The 15,242-nt window shown below is 38.2% G+C and overlaps 1 protein-coding gene across 3 annotated transcripts in view; it reads left to right on the top strand.

Annotated features, from left to right (window-relative positions):
- The window catches only part of ANKRD55 (ankyrin repeat domain 55), a 67,758-nt gene that overhangs the window by 48,160 nt on the left and 4,356 nt on the right, over positions 1–15,242 (top strand). Inside the window, exons 11-12 of one of the 3 annotated variants that reach the window (XM_085566441.1) lie at positions 431–478; positions 3,474–4,014. The exons of 1 other annotated variant lie outside the window; for it this stretch is intronic. In XM_085566441.1, coding sequence (XP_085422567.1) covers positions 431–478; positions 3,474–3,556 — 131 coding nt within the window. In that variant the 3' untranslated portion in view covers positions 3,557–4,014. Of the gene's footprint in view, positions 1–430; positions 479–3,473; positions 4,015–15,242 lie in introns of those variants that run through there. One more of the 3 variants, XM_085566442.1, reaches the window with a different exon arrangement.

Raw genomic sequence — 15,242 nt, 5'->3', positions numbered from 1 at the left:
AAGATAGAGCAGTCTGTGTTGGCTTCCCATAGAAGCTTGAACAAATTTTAAGTGTTTCCAGTATTACAGCAAGAAAGAAAGGGAGAGAAATTCCCCCATGCTTTAGGCTAGACACTTCCATTCCCAGAAAAGAAGCAATCGGGTTTCTGGTTTTCCTGTTCAGCAGTGTTTTGTTAAAGCAGCATGGGTGAACAAATTGGAATAATGAACAATTTCTTATCAAAGATAACACTGTCTTTCAAATTAAATTCCTTTCAAAAATGTAGAATTTCAGTTGCAGTCACTTGTTACCATGCATGTTACCACTGTCTACACAATATATTTGTGTGACAGAAGGCAGGTGCAAGGTGAATTTTTCCTATTATTTACCCCTTTTTTCCTCATCTTCTTCTCGGAATTAATGTTTTTTTTCTGGGGTTCTGCCACCCAGGAAAAGCTTTTTCAGGAAAGGAATGCAAATCCAACTGCCTGTTCAAAGGTAAGTATAGAATACAGTTCTTACCTGAACAGAGACAGTCTTAGGAGCTAGTAATATGAGCTGAGATCCAGGCCACTTTTCTAATGTGTTTTTTCTGTAGACTGACAATAAGGAAGGAGTTTGTGATTTACCAAATACAGATATTTCAAAACTTAATGCTCATAGAAAGCATTAAAAATTATTCTCAGAAATGTTTCCACCAGAAAGTATTATCTTTTGTATTTGGTTGCCAAATTTTACAGTAAAGGAACATGACAAATTAAGGTGAAGTATTTCACCTTCAATGGAGAGCAGACTATTGGCTGCAGCATACTGCATGAAAGATAACAAATGAACCAATACCTATTAAGTTACTCTGACCTTTTGCTCAGACCTTTCCTGGAAGATAATGGCAGGAGAGACAATAAAAGGCTAACATGGTTGATTAGCAGTTGCCAAGAAATGTCTGGTCGGTAGGTCATGGCAGAGATTTTTTTTCCTCTCTGTCTAATGATTAAATAATCCTGGCACACTCTTCTCTGACACTAGCTGAGCATTTATTCACAGAGTGTGAAATATTCAAGTGTCTGCGGAGTTCAGCTTGGCACAGGCAGCTAAGAAAATATATATGCACAAAGGATATATTTTCTGAACAAAACACAATGTATCTCCTCACTGGCATAGGCTCAACATTCCTTATACCATTCCTCTGAACATAATTTCAAAATGCTTTTAAAAGCAGCCTTTATTGCAGTGAACCATTTGCTTATACATTCATACTGAATGGACTGGTCCACTCTACTAGTAAACTGTGCAGGTGATAAGCCTTAGTCCAAAAGAGAGAAAAACATTCACATGTATAACAAAGGACCACCCACTGTTATGATGATCTTTCAAACACTGTTCTATTGCTGAGCAAAATATCTGATGAGCAGGCTAATTTTCTTGTATAAATACCTACAAAGGAAGCTATAGCCTCTAAAATTCACTCCTAATAAAGTATTTCAAATACCTCTACCACTGGCAAAGGTGGAGATCTCTGTTCCCTCACCATTTAACAGACTGCATTCTGCTACCATCACCAAAGGATTGTCTAAACAATCCATATATTTTTGCACTGCAAAACATCAGAAGCATCATAGCTACCACTTTGGGACATAAAAGCATATCAACTTTTCAAACAACTATAAGAGGGCTTAAAGATATCATGTGATCATATTGTCAGCATGGCTCATATGGCTCATCACACCTCTTCCTCTGCATTAGCATCTTCATAATGATTTAGGAGAAATATTGCAAATATACATTATTTACCTTTGTATTTTAAAAGTGGACATTTTTTTTCTCATTATTTTCATAGGGTTTTCTGAAGATTCAGAGAATCATAGGAAATTCCTTAGACTCTGAGATTTTTTCTGTGCTGGCCCTATTTGTGCAGAAGCTTACCATGATAACGGAGGCAGTTTAGACCAGTTTGTCCAGTGTCCACCTCAGACCAAGGGCACAGATTAGTACTTGATGTAAAGAGGTTGACAGGGAGACAAAAATTAACCCCGTCCTAAAGTCCAACTTTTCCTCACAGACAGCTAACACTGACAAGGGCCTGCCTGATGCAGCTGCTACTGAGGTCACACAATCGCAGAATTGCTGAATGGTCAGGTTAGAAGGGACGACACTGGGTCATCGGATCCAGCATCTCTGATCACTTACATTGTACAGCCTTTTGTAGTTAAGTTTCCATTCCAATCTCACTGATTGTCATGCTTTAGGGACTTGGCATCACAGTTTGACTTTCTGTGGCTCTGCAAATGCTAGAAGAACCTGCAGTCAAGGATATGTTCATACCTGTCTAAGAGTATTATCTGACTCTACACACATGTGCCTTCCTGCACCTTTACACAGGTTTCTATGCTCAGCATGTGGAATTCCATCCTTCAGAAGAAGAATGTGGCAGGGTTCCTTGTATCACACAGGAGCAGACTGAAACTGTCTGAATGCACTAATGCACTAAGAGGAGGCTTGGTCCAGCTCTCCCAGTGTCTCTTTAGCCATCATGACCACTACAAAAGACCCCACAGTCATAGCCTTTCCTTTCAAGATTACATTAGGAAGGTTAGTTGGTAAGAGTAGAACTGAGGAGAACAGGCAGGAGAAGCAAATTCCCTTATTACACACAGTGACACAAACTTCAGCTATACTTTCAGCTTGCCAGCTGAGCTGAAAGTAGCTTTGCATTCACACTGAAGTCTGTGAAAGGAGACAAGGGAGACCTTCCTACAGTGCATGAATAGTTGGCTGCACTTAAATAATTGTATCTTATGTGAAAGATACAATTTTAGTTGTATCTTTCACAGAAGAAGTTGAGAGTAAATATAATCTGAAGAAGAAAAAAATGTAAGGTTTGACCAGAAACACTGGTTATGCAATACCAGTTTTAAAGATTGCATATTTTGTTTCTAAAATTCACCAATCTTGTAGCATTTCTGAAGCAGTTCTTGCCATAGACTCTCAGAAGTAAGCAGAGATTTATTAGCAAGAACATATAAACAAAATTGTTAAATAATTATGTGAATCCAGAGAGAGGCTCTGCCACCTCTTCTGTCCAATCCTAGCACCCAAGAGATGTAAGTTTTTCAGATCTAGAGGTCTGGAGTTTCTTAAAGATTCATTCACTCTTGAGCCATTGATCCAGAGAGACGTCCTGTGTAGGAAGTTTATCAGAAAGGAACTGAATGATTTTGCAAATTCTAATACTTGAAACTCTAAAATATTTTTTGTACTATGACCTGGCCTCTTACAGTGTCTAGTGTATTTTCCACAGTTCACTATGTTGTGATCTTATAAAGATTTTCCACCCATTGTTGATTTGAGCCATTTTTCCATAATGTCCTAGAAACTACAGACAGAAAGCACTTGAAATTTGTTATTGCCTTTGTGGTTTTTCTCTCTCAGCTAAATATTTTGAAAAGATTGTTCTTCCTGTAAATAAATTTGCCACCTTATTTTTTTTTTATAGATTTCAAGACATGTCTTGGGAAAACTGCCTCTGATTCATCACTGCTTAGGTTTCTTCATGAAACACAAAATCATGTCCAGTAAGAAGGTTCATTATAACTAGTACACATGGTAATTTCCATGTAATGACTTCTCAGCGGCATATGCCAAGAAGAGCAATTTGTGCCCTCATTGTCCTTCTATTACCTTTTGTTCTGTTGGGGGTTTTATGCCAGATAAATTTACTTTAGGATTTTATTGTTTTCACTACTGCATACATACCTAATGTACAGTTAATCAAATGCTGCATTTATAGGCACTTTAAAAGCACAGCTGAAGCCTCTCCTATAGTGTTCCTGATGCAGACCTCATACTACTTAGTTTCAGAAATGCAAAAATCAATGTGTAAGGACTTCCAGCAATATTACTCTTTTACTGAACTAGTTCTTCTTAATTCAGACACCACTTTCTTAACTGAGGTAATTGTTTCACATAATAGAAATAAATACTTTTCCAAATTCTTTTTCAGAAATAAAATTTAATTTTACTGTCAGATCTATAAACACTAGTTTTCAATGTTATTTTTGTAAATGCAAAATCAGCACATGTCAGACAAAGGTAAAAAAAACACTGTAAAACTAGCAGGAGTCAGGGTAAGTTCTTTATGCAAATAAAAAAAAAAACAAGTATCAGTTTTTGCATGCTTCTGGTGTTTTCTGGTAAGGTGGCAGACAGGAAGATAGTCTGATTTCACAGCGGTTTTATTTTCCTCTCAGCTTTTATGTGATGATAGCAACTGGTTACTAAAAGCCGTAGAGATCTCATAGCCAACTGTAGGATATATTTATATGTTATAATGAAATTAAGCATTTAAAAAAAAAGTAATCATTCCATTTCTGCAAATTTCCTCATAGATTAGTAAATAGTATTAGCCCAATGTCACATACAAAGAAACTAAGGCAGAAAGATTAGACAATAAATTTCCATTAGTGGCTTCTTAGAACTGTGGCTGGTGGGAGCTAACTTTACTGCTCAGTGTTAAGCCTCTAAAATGTGGCTTATATATTCCCTCCTTACGGGAACTTGCTTTGAGTGTACTGTATTTATGACAATCAGGTGGAGGAATGCAGGAAGCAATTTAAGGGCTGAAACATAAAGATGATAAATTATTTTTCTCAGGGTACAGTGCAGAGAGTCAGTCTGACAGCAGAGCCTGACCACTGGCTATGCTTATTTTTGACCAAAAGCCACCTAGGCCAGCTCAGCTACAAAGCTTCCACTGGGGAAGTGCCTTAGTAGTCACAGTGCTGTCACTGGCAGACTGGAAAGCAACATTACCCATGGCTATGGACTGTTTACTCAGGACACTGGCATCTTAGCCTGGAAACACAACTTCTGAGCAGTAGGAAAGGACTGGAAACAGCCTGTATCTTCAGAAAAATTAAGTGGAACCTTCTCTTGGCAATTACTTTGTGTGATTACTCTCTGGGCTAGGAAAGGCACAGAGCTGCCAGCTGAGACTAGCTCTTTGTCTCCTTAATACTCTTTGTCCTCTCATCTTCATAATCTCCTTATATGATGGAAGAGAGTAGGCAAGGTTTTTAGAGTCACAATACAATTCTGCCCTCCCAAACTACAGAAAAGAGATTCAACAAACTAATCCATAAAGTGCACATTCCAGTTGCTCTCCTGACATGTTTTGTGAACTCTGACTGAACCTATCACATAAAACTCATCATGACAATGGATGGATTTTTTTCACATTCCCTAGCTGATCCAAATGAAAAAGCTGCTGCCTGGTAGTACCACCCATGAAGGGACACCAGACACTTGTGGTCAACAAAACCTCTCTTGGGCACCACCCTTTCTTTGGTAAGCAGCTCAGCACATCATTTTCACCCCAAGAAAGATGCCAGGTGAAGATCACTTGAGAATGCATAGCTGTATTTACAGCTTCACTATAGCAAAGTGATGAGGGCATGATGAGGTTGTCATGTTCTCCATTTGTACCAAATGGAAAACCCTCACAGTAAAATCTAAATGACAAGTTTATTTGTTCTTTAACTTGACTTTAAGTTTAAAAAGGCCAGTGCTTACAACTGGCATCTGTGAGCTGAGTCAAAATCATCAATTCAAACCACAGAGGCCACTGTAAATCTATAGGATGGGTTCAGTTCTTACTGACAAACACTACTTTAGGCAACAGGCTGGTCTGAAAATTTTCTTGTGTTACTGTGCCAACCAAATGATATGAAAATAAAATCCATATTAGCTAACTCCCTAGTTTAGCATTCTAATTCCATAATACAAGTTTACTAATGCAAATTTTGGGCTCAACTCAATAATTGGGACAGTTCAAACTAACAAGTATTAATTGCTTCAAGTGATGACTTAAGCTATCCTAATTTAAAACATGAATGATTTCTCTGCATTAGATGTCCCTTGTTTATGGTTTTCTTTCATTATGCTCTTACACCAGTAGAAGCTTTAGTTGCCTCCTAGCCCATCTTCTCAGCTCTATCAAGACATCAATTTATATGCATTTCTGCAACATTACAATCTGCAAGAGCATGATAAATTCTGCATTCCACACATCAGTTTGGGTGGGGGGTTTCTGTCAGTTGCTATGCATAACCACATTGTATTATGTAACTAAGTTACAGTATTACATTGGCAGCCAAGCTGATTTATTTTTTATTCCAAACATTTTTCAAGAAAAAATTAAATCCCTCACCTGACCACTGAGGCTGAGAGATGTCTGAGATCTGTGTCAAAATGTTCTCTAAATGAAGAGATCTTCAAAGAAATGCCACCACAGGTGTGAACTACTTCCTTTCAAGCATGTCTACGAAGAATTTTAAACCTAGAGTTAGTCTGAAAAATTGTCTTTCAAGCTATTTTAAAATACATTTTCATAACAGAAATCAAGTCTCAGGTCAAAAGAAAATTTTTAGATAAAAACATGCTAGAGAGTGGCCAAAGCTAAAAGAGAGTTTAATATGCCTACTGCCATAAAAGAGAGTAAAAATGTTTCTATAAATATATCAGCAACAAAATAAGAGGTAAGGATAATCTCCATCCTTTACTGCATATGGGGAGAAACATTGTGACAAAGGAGAAAACAGAAGAGGTACTTAATGCCTTATTTGTCTCTGTCTTTAATAACAATAGCAGTTTTTCTCTAGATACCTAGCCTGCTGAGATGGAGGACAGAGATGGGGAGAAAAATGAAGCCCTTTTAATCCAAGGGGACATAGTCAATTATCCAATGCCCCACAAGTAGATGGGAGTAGATGAAATCCACCCAAGGTTACTGAGGGATCCAGCAAAAGAGCTCACCAAGACTCTTTCTGTCACTTATCAGCAATCCTGGCTAACAAGGCTGGTCTAGGTTAATGTGAGGTAAGCAAATATGATGCCCAAATACAAGGCTGGCAGGAGGATCTGGGGAACTGCAGGCCTGTCAACCTGACCTTGATGCTGAGAAGGTCATGGAATAGGTCATCTTAAGTGTCATCACACTGCACTTGCAGGACAATCAGGAGATCAAGCCTAGCTAGCATGGATTTATAAAAGGCAAGTCTCCTGAGGAAGAAAAATAAACCTGATCTCCCAAGGAAGGAGCTGTGGATACTGTCTGACTTCTGTAAAGCCTTTGACACCATTTCCCAGTATTCTCCTGAAAAAGCTGGCAGCCCATGACTTGGACAAGTGCTCTGCTCACTGGATGGCTGGGCCCAGAGAGTGGTGGTGAGTGGAGCTCCATCCAGCTGCTGGCCAGTCATGAGTGGGGTTCCCCAGGGCTCAGCACTGGGGACATTCCTATTTAATATCCTTATCAATGATCTGGATGAGGGGATTTAGTGCACCCTCAGGCCCTTCACAGATTGCACCAAGATGAGTGTGAATGTTGATCTTCTGGAGGACAGGAAGGCTCTGCAGAGGGATCTGGACAGGATAGATCAAGAAGCCAAGGCCAGCGGTGTGAGGTTCAACAAGGCCAAGTGCCAGGTCCTGTCCTTGAATCATAGCAGTCCTAGGCTGGGGGAAGAGTGGCTGGAAAGCTGCCCTTTTCAAGAGGATTCTGCCCTGTGTAAAAGGGCCTGGGGGTGCTCATGTCAATGGCTGGACATGAGCCAGGGTGTGCCCAGGAGGCCAAGAAGGCCAATGGCATCCTGGCCTGGATCAGCAATGGTGTGGCAGCAGGACCAGGGCAGGGATTGTCCACCTGTGCTGGGCACTGGTGAGGCCACACCTCGAGTGCTGTGTCCAGCTCTGGCCCTCACTGCAGGAAAGACACTGAGGAGCTGGAGTGAGCCCAGAGAAGGGCAATGGAGCTGGAGAAGGGTCTGGAGCATAAGTCCTGTGAGGAACAGCTGATAGAGCTGGAGGTGTTTATTGTGGAGAAAAGGAGGCTCAGGGGAGACCTTATCACTCTCCACAACTGCCTGAAAGGAGCCTGTGGCCAGGTGGGGGTCAGCCCCCTCTCCAAAGAAACAAGAAATTAGACAAGAGGAAACTTCAAGATGTACCAGGGAACATTTACATTGTATACTAGGAAAGAATTCTTCATGGAAAGAGCTGTCAAGCATTGGCACAGGTTTCCCGGGGAAGTGTCAGGTCACCATGCCTAAGGATGTTTAAAAGCAATCCTTAATGTCATACTTCATGACATGGTTTAGTAGTAGACTTGGTAGTTCTGGGTTAACAGTTGGACTCAATGATCTTAGAGGCCTTTTCCAACTTGAACAATTCTGTGATTCTATAACATTTTTTATTAGACAACATTTTGGATTTCTTCAAGAGTCTGAATTTTGCAAGGGCATATTCCTGTCTTGTGTTTTGGAGACTCCTGAAATCTGGAGCACTGATCCTTGAGCTGTTACCTACATGGTAGGATGAAGAGTAGTAAGCCCTCAATGCCAACAACACAGATTAATAGTGGTGTAGTATTGGAAATTATAACATGTGAACTCAGTAAAACAACCATGCCACAACATCAAGCACCTGTAATTAGTTGCAGTATTGTGTACCACCTCACTGTATTGACATGCATTTGGTCGGGCATTATATTTTTTGACTAAAACTTTCAGTTTGTCATTTTTTAACTGATTACCCAGTTTTCCTGTGCAGGTCTCCCAGAGTGTGTACTTTTGTCTGTGCAATGACTAAGAAAACATTGAATATGAATACCCGGTGATGTGGGGTAGTTGGGTGTGGTTTGGTTTTGGTTTTAATTGCAAAGGAATGTCAGCTGAATGTTGAACATGTGTCTTGGAAAACACAAATGGCTACCTCAGATCATCAGTAAATTTCTGCTGTGTACTCTGGAAAAAAGATCACTTGCTTTATAAAAATGGTATGTCACATTCACTTATTTTAGTGATGTTTCAATAGATTAGTAAAATACATTAATTTAAAACCAGAACTTCCACTTTCCACCCCAAACTCTGCAAAGAGGAAATTGTAGGGACTAGTTCAACAGAACAGAGCAGAAGAGCAACAATATGGAACTCTATGTGATGAGCTCTAAGTCCCATGTGTCCATACAGAACCATGCTGGAAAGCTCTTGCAAGGAGGAAGGAAGAAACTGAGGAGCAACCATATGATGCCTGTTTCACCTGTGAGCTGAACTTCACAATGTGATTTGAGTTAAAGTAAGAATTTTCAGGGAGGTATTCCTGAAAGTAGGAAAGTATTCACAGAGTAGTTGTGAGAGCAACTATTGCACAGATCCTAAGTGACTAGTAAATAAATATGAATAAGACCCATGAGAGATAAGTAGCATGGTCTCCAACTTGGTCTGATTATTTTTCAATATCAGCAGGATTATGCTTCCTACATACAAAGAAAAAAACACTAGAATCAAGTTTCTGTGTTCAAAAATGAGAACCTTCTTTCCAGGCAGACCCAGAGAAGCTTATTATTTCTCTTCCCATTGTCATCCTAATAGAGTCTCTCTTTCCATGGATTTCTGGCCACCTTCTGCAGTGATCAGGCACTAGTTTTCAAGCCACCTGTTCATAGTGGCCAGCACCAACGTAGCTGGCTCACACACCACCTCAGGAGTGTTTTATATATACACCCAAGCTTTGTAGCATCATACAACTATGCCATAAAATGCCAGGACAATGCCAAGAGTTTTGACTTTCTGGGAATACCTACCCAGTTTCAATTAAGATCTCACCAGTGAGTACTTTAAATGGTGTCTAGCAGGAGTTTAGGAAAGTAAGCAATAAATATGTTTATGAAAGATCTCAATGTCAGAGAGCAGCAGGGCATATGAGAGTAATCTGTACTGTGATTTATAAAAGAGCAGCCATTTAGGGTGTGGTTCATGCAGTTGGCTTATACAGAAAAAAAAATATATAATTCCATTATGCAAAATATTCTTTCACTTTGCAGTCAGCATAACTGGAAATACAGCAAGTGGCAGAAGCCAGCATTGTCTCAGACTACATCCATACTCTCCCAAGCTGCAGGCAAATCTTTTGCTATTCATTCTTGTTCCATTAGGCTCCAATTGCACTAAAGTGCTTCTTTTATACATAAGATGTAACTACTTATTTAACTGTTTGCAATTTATTCCCTCATATCAAAGCAGCAGCTAGGCATTCCTGTGAAGATTTAAACCTCATTGTGCTTCTTACTTTGCAAATATGTTACAAGAAATAAACCCTGTAATCCCCAAATTTATAACTGAAATAAGCAGACTACATAGAGGGGGAAAATGAAACTATTTTGGTCAAGGTGATACAGCAAAAATATCTTGGTTTCTCAATTCAGCCATGCATGATGCCCATTTGCAGTTAATTACTGAAAATGGTGGTGTTCTCAAGTCATCCATTAATATCAGTCACTGGTTATCTGACACAGAGAATCCTTGTAGTGCTGACAAGCCCTTTTGAACAGTCACTGTTTTCCCCTAGGAGAGGGCTGCATTTTAGCAGTGGATAAAGCATAATTATCACATATGCATGATTCCTTAGACTTTATTTAACTATTAACTCTTTTTAAATTAATGGTAATAGCCCATGCTCCTTCGAACATGTCATCAGTGTGTGTAAACTGAGAAATACATGCTCTTTTAACTTCATTATTGTGAAGAATCTTTTACAGAATGTTCTTTAGTCTTCCTGCAAAGCAACTCTCACCCTTCACCTCATTCCTGTTACTATTTTTAGAAGCCAGGGATGTAAACATATTGTCTAAAATGGGAGATTGCAAGGCCAGTTGAAAAGTACAGCTCTTGGAATTCCTGCATATGTATTGTAAAATAATTGTAGAGGAACATCGGGCCAGTCAGAATCAAGCACTGACTTAGCTTCAGGTGTTCTAGTCAATTCTAAAACAATGTTAATGGGATGCAATTGCACTGCAAAATATACTAGTAGGTAAGTGCAGCAGGACTTTCAGAACCCTTTATGTCTTGTGTCACAAGAGCCTCAAGATATATTGTGTATAAATTCTTCATGTTTGTTAGTAACTCAAAACATTTTTTAGAATTTTACAATCTTTTTTTAGGATAATTTCTATTCCTGAGGTGAAGAGGAAAATTAAATACATGCTAGACCCATTTTCTGCAATGCTTATATGGGTGTTTCTCTTAGAGAACATTACAAGAAGAGGAAATGCTGTAATCAGCATGAACAAGCTTTGAATGATTTAATAGGGAAAGTGAAAATAGAAATACTAGTATCTTTCTCCCCAAATATATTTTGGCTTCCTTAAAAGAAAGTCCAGTTTGTATCTGAATGGTATTTCCAATGTAGTTCAAATGTTTATATTTTTTAAAAATCACAAAAAAATATATGTATGTTCCACAGTGCTTTAGAAAAAAAAAGTTTCTCTGTCATAGGGTTTGAGGCTTAAGGCCAGCTAGAAAGTGTGGCAGTTGCTCAACAACTATTTGAGGTGAAATGTAGACAACAGTACTTTTATACATGGAAATTCACTCCTCCCATTTCAAACCAGAAAAGCAGGCAAGATGCCAGGAACTACAGGCTATGAGCATGTTTTGAAGGGGAAATTCACCTGCCAAATCATGAGCTTGTTGAGCACTGCATGATTTTCTACACTGGCTCTTCCAGAATCTTCTTTCCAGCTCTGAAACAGCTTCTGCCTGTGTTGCAGCCTGGAAACATTAGAAACCGTAACCTACTCCTATGATCCTTCCCTGGACTTTTCCCACCAATGTTATTTGAGTGTGTTCTGTGTCCTGTATATTTTTTTTATTCATACAGAGACTCCTATCATACTACACTGCCCACACACAGCCTTTCTTAACATAAGAGCGAAAAGTTTCAGAAACTTCTATGATAGCTTTCTAAACTACATTGACTTCAGTACATTTAAAACTGATTTAAGGCCAGATTTAGATGAACTGGTGGATGAATAAAATGGGAAGGCAGACTTCTTGTTACCAATAATTATTTAAACACAAAGTTTAGATCAATGCTTCTATTTCATTTCTTATCTATATTTCCTGGGCTTGGCACTGAATTGTTTCAGTGGAAATATAGTAGTCTGTCTGCTGAGAATACTACCTAGGTAAAAATTGAGAGTGAGCCACAAAATATACAAATAGAAAGCAGCAGCTTTTCTTCTTTCTGATAATACATTATACAGGTGGAGTAAAGAACCATCTGCATTACTCTTAAAAGTAAACCACATCAGCATAACTTCACCTTAGCTTCACTGGTTTCCCAACACTGCTAAGTGCATGAAGAGCGTGTGCTGTCCAGTCATGTAGAGGTATTAATCAATATATTTAGAATACAAAATCTGTATATTGAACAGAGGCTGGAGAAGTCATGTCACTGGCAGAAAGCACTACCAAAACTGTTGTGTTTGTCTTTATAACTCAAAGCTTCCACAAACCTTTACAGCATGCAAATATGGCACTCTTCCAAACCAGGAGGAAAACTACAGACAATGTTACAGTGGGTTTTTTCCACTTTTTTAACAATCCTTATCTTGGAATTGAGCACTATGTTGCTCTTCCTGTAATCTGAAGCAGCTGTTTGTTTTCTCAGTTGTAACTGTCAGCCACAGTTAGCATGAATGCAAAGCTGTACAAAGCAGGGGAGAAGGCCTGGAGTACTTCTTTAGAGCAGATTCATTCTACAGACTCTGCTTCTGCTTTTTTGTCATAATCAAAGCAACACAAACCAAGGTGAACAGTGGCATCTAAGAGATCTCTATGACCATCAAGAAGTGCAGCCATGAAAGAAACCCCTTCTGAAACCTATTATTCCAGTGGTATCTTGTGCCATTATAGCTCTAAAAAAAAAAAAAAAAAAAAAATCAGCATTCTTTAGAAATGTGCTGAATGTGAGGAAAATGGAACATTCTTCCCCATCTGCTGGAAATACTCTAAAGTAAACAAGGGTGCTAAGTACTGGGCAGAAATACAGGAAGTAATTTTTAAAAATAACAGAAAGGCAGATGCCAATGGAGGCCCCTGGTTATCCGTCTAGGCTTAGCACTGGAAAGAAATTACGGTTTGGGAAACTATATCTACAGATAGATGCCAGATGGTTAACTGTAGTTAGTGGAGAACACAAAGGGCTTTGCTTGATGATCAGGCTTAGCAAAATAACAGATGTCCCAAAAAAAAAAAAATTTTACAGATTCTGGAATGTCTGGAGTCTGCAAATTTATACAGTCTGGCTCACACATTCAGACCTTTATTTAAATGCAAGGCCTTGCTTACATGTTGACTGTTGTTTGTAGGAAATACAGGCTGCTAGGAAAAGCTTTAACAAACTTGTACTGAGGAGAATGGTGGAGGGTTTGACTCTACTACTAGTATACCACAACCAATTAGACTAAGATGATAAAATTATCCAAACTCCTTTTGGTGTCATTAGGTGGGCTAAGAATTATTTCCTATACCTACGTTAGACAACACAATGCTTGCTATACCTTAAATAGTCAACTAATATACCTTTGAAAAGTCAGCAAATACTATCATCAGTAAAAATCCAAAGGAGTAAGCTAGGTAATATAATACATTCATGATAATTAGAGAAATATGTTTGGTTTCACAGAAGAATCAGTTATATGCTCATTGTACCAATGTAACAAAAAAAAAAACAACAGACACATCAGAAGTCCTGGCATAAGAAATAGAGAAAGTTAAATTGGAAGATGAAACTTGGTAGGGTTTTAAAGAAATCTGTTCTTTAAAGCAGTTTATTTGGAGCATTATTTGTTTAAGGTAAACAATAAAAGATAAATTTCCTTTTTCTTACAGTAGCTAAAATTTATACAGCACCCCAATATCATTGACAAAGGCACAATATCCTCTGTATCTCTTCAATAATATTGTTACTTGTGTTTTCCCCCTTTTTACCTTGACAGTTTTCCACCCTTTTCATATAATTACTTTGTTGTTATTATCAGTGATTCTTTTATTAGAACTGGGGTTTGACTCAAATAGGAAGTGCATTCATTGTGCTTCCCTTCCTTTCAAGATGTGTCTGTCAAGCAATTGGCATCCTGTCTTTCACCATTACACTGTAGCTTCATTTCATAAAGAAATTGATGCTAGTATTGCCATCTATTGTGGATATTCTCAGTTCATCTGAGAGAAAATGGAGGGTTTCTAGCCAGGCAGAAGCCTGGGAAACAGTTGGGATTAGCATGAGTCCCCGCAGACTTTCCATATTACTGGAAACTCATGCTAATCCAAACTGTTTCCCAGGCTCCTGCCTGGCTAGAAACATCCATTTTCTCTCAGATGAACTGAGAATATCCACATTCCATGTTTCAAAAATCAACTGTAATTGAAAAGACACACGTTGCTTTAAATGTACCATTAAAGGCTGAAAAGGTAGAGGACCTCTACTACTGTGACATTTCTTTACAGCTTGGCTAGATTGCATTTACTCACCTGGATAGTCTATTTTTGTAAAACTGAAGATGAAAACTGACCTTCTAGAAGACAATGGAAAAATAATTAACTTCACTGAGTACAGAATTTCCCTTTACTTCTTTTATACATTAAACTTTTCCAAGGAAACGCCATTTTTCAGTATCCATTTGTACATAAGCAATATTACAGAGCATTATTTGGGCATTACATTTTTTGTTCACAAAAGATTAAGCTCCCTTGCTGAAAATCAATTCTGTCTGCCAGAGGTCAGAGGTGACTTTCTTGGTCTGGATTTTGGACTCATCTACCAAAAAAAAAAAAAAAAAAAAAAAAGTTCTACAAATAGATCAACTCATTCAGCAAGATATACTGCATTGACAATATCAAGTTTGTACAGGTTAAGAAGATTCCTGCTGAAGTAAAGACTCTTTTACCTAATATTGGCTATATGTACCCTAGAAAACCTTTCCTCCTTAGTTAATCATAACACATGAAAAGGAAAAAAACAATACCACTGTGTCTTGAAATAACTTTGCTTTTAATTTGGTACCAATATTTAATAAAGTTTCTGAATAGTTCAAGGTACTTCCACAATGATCCTTTTTTTTTTCTGTAAGTAACTCAAAATGTCTTGCCTGTTTTAACTAAAAATTGGTATTTTCTTCTTATTGATTTCTGAGTACCAACTTTTCTTAAGAGCACAGTGACAGATTTATTTCCATTCTTTTGTAAGTCTGAATTTCATCCTCCCTAAAGTTATTTTAGAAGTCAATACTAACATCACCCTAAGTATGAGTTATAACCTCTAAATTTTTTTAACTTGTGTATTAAGTCAGATTTGAAGTTTGAAATTAAATAAGATAATTCTTATGACAAACTCTTAAGAAAATTCATTCTCTTGAGTATTTTCT

This window comes from Lonchura striata, chromosome Z (assembly GCF_050655825.1).
Source record: "Lonchura striata isolate lonStrDom1 chromosome Z, ASM5065582v1, whole genome shotgun sequence".
NCBI classification, from domain to species: domain Eukaryota; kingdom Metazoa; phylum Chordata; class Aves; order Passeriformes; family Estrildidae; genus Lonchura; species Lonchura striata.
The sequence above is the reverse complement of the archived record's forward strand: the minus strand, read 5'-3'. Positions and strand labels throughout refer to the sequence as shown.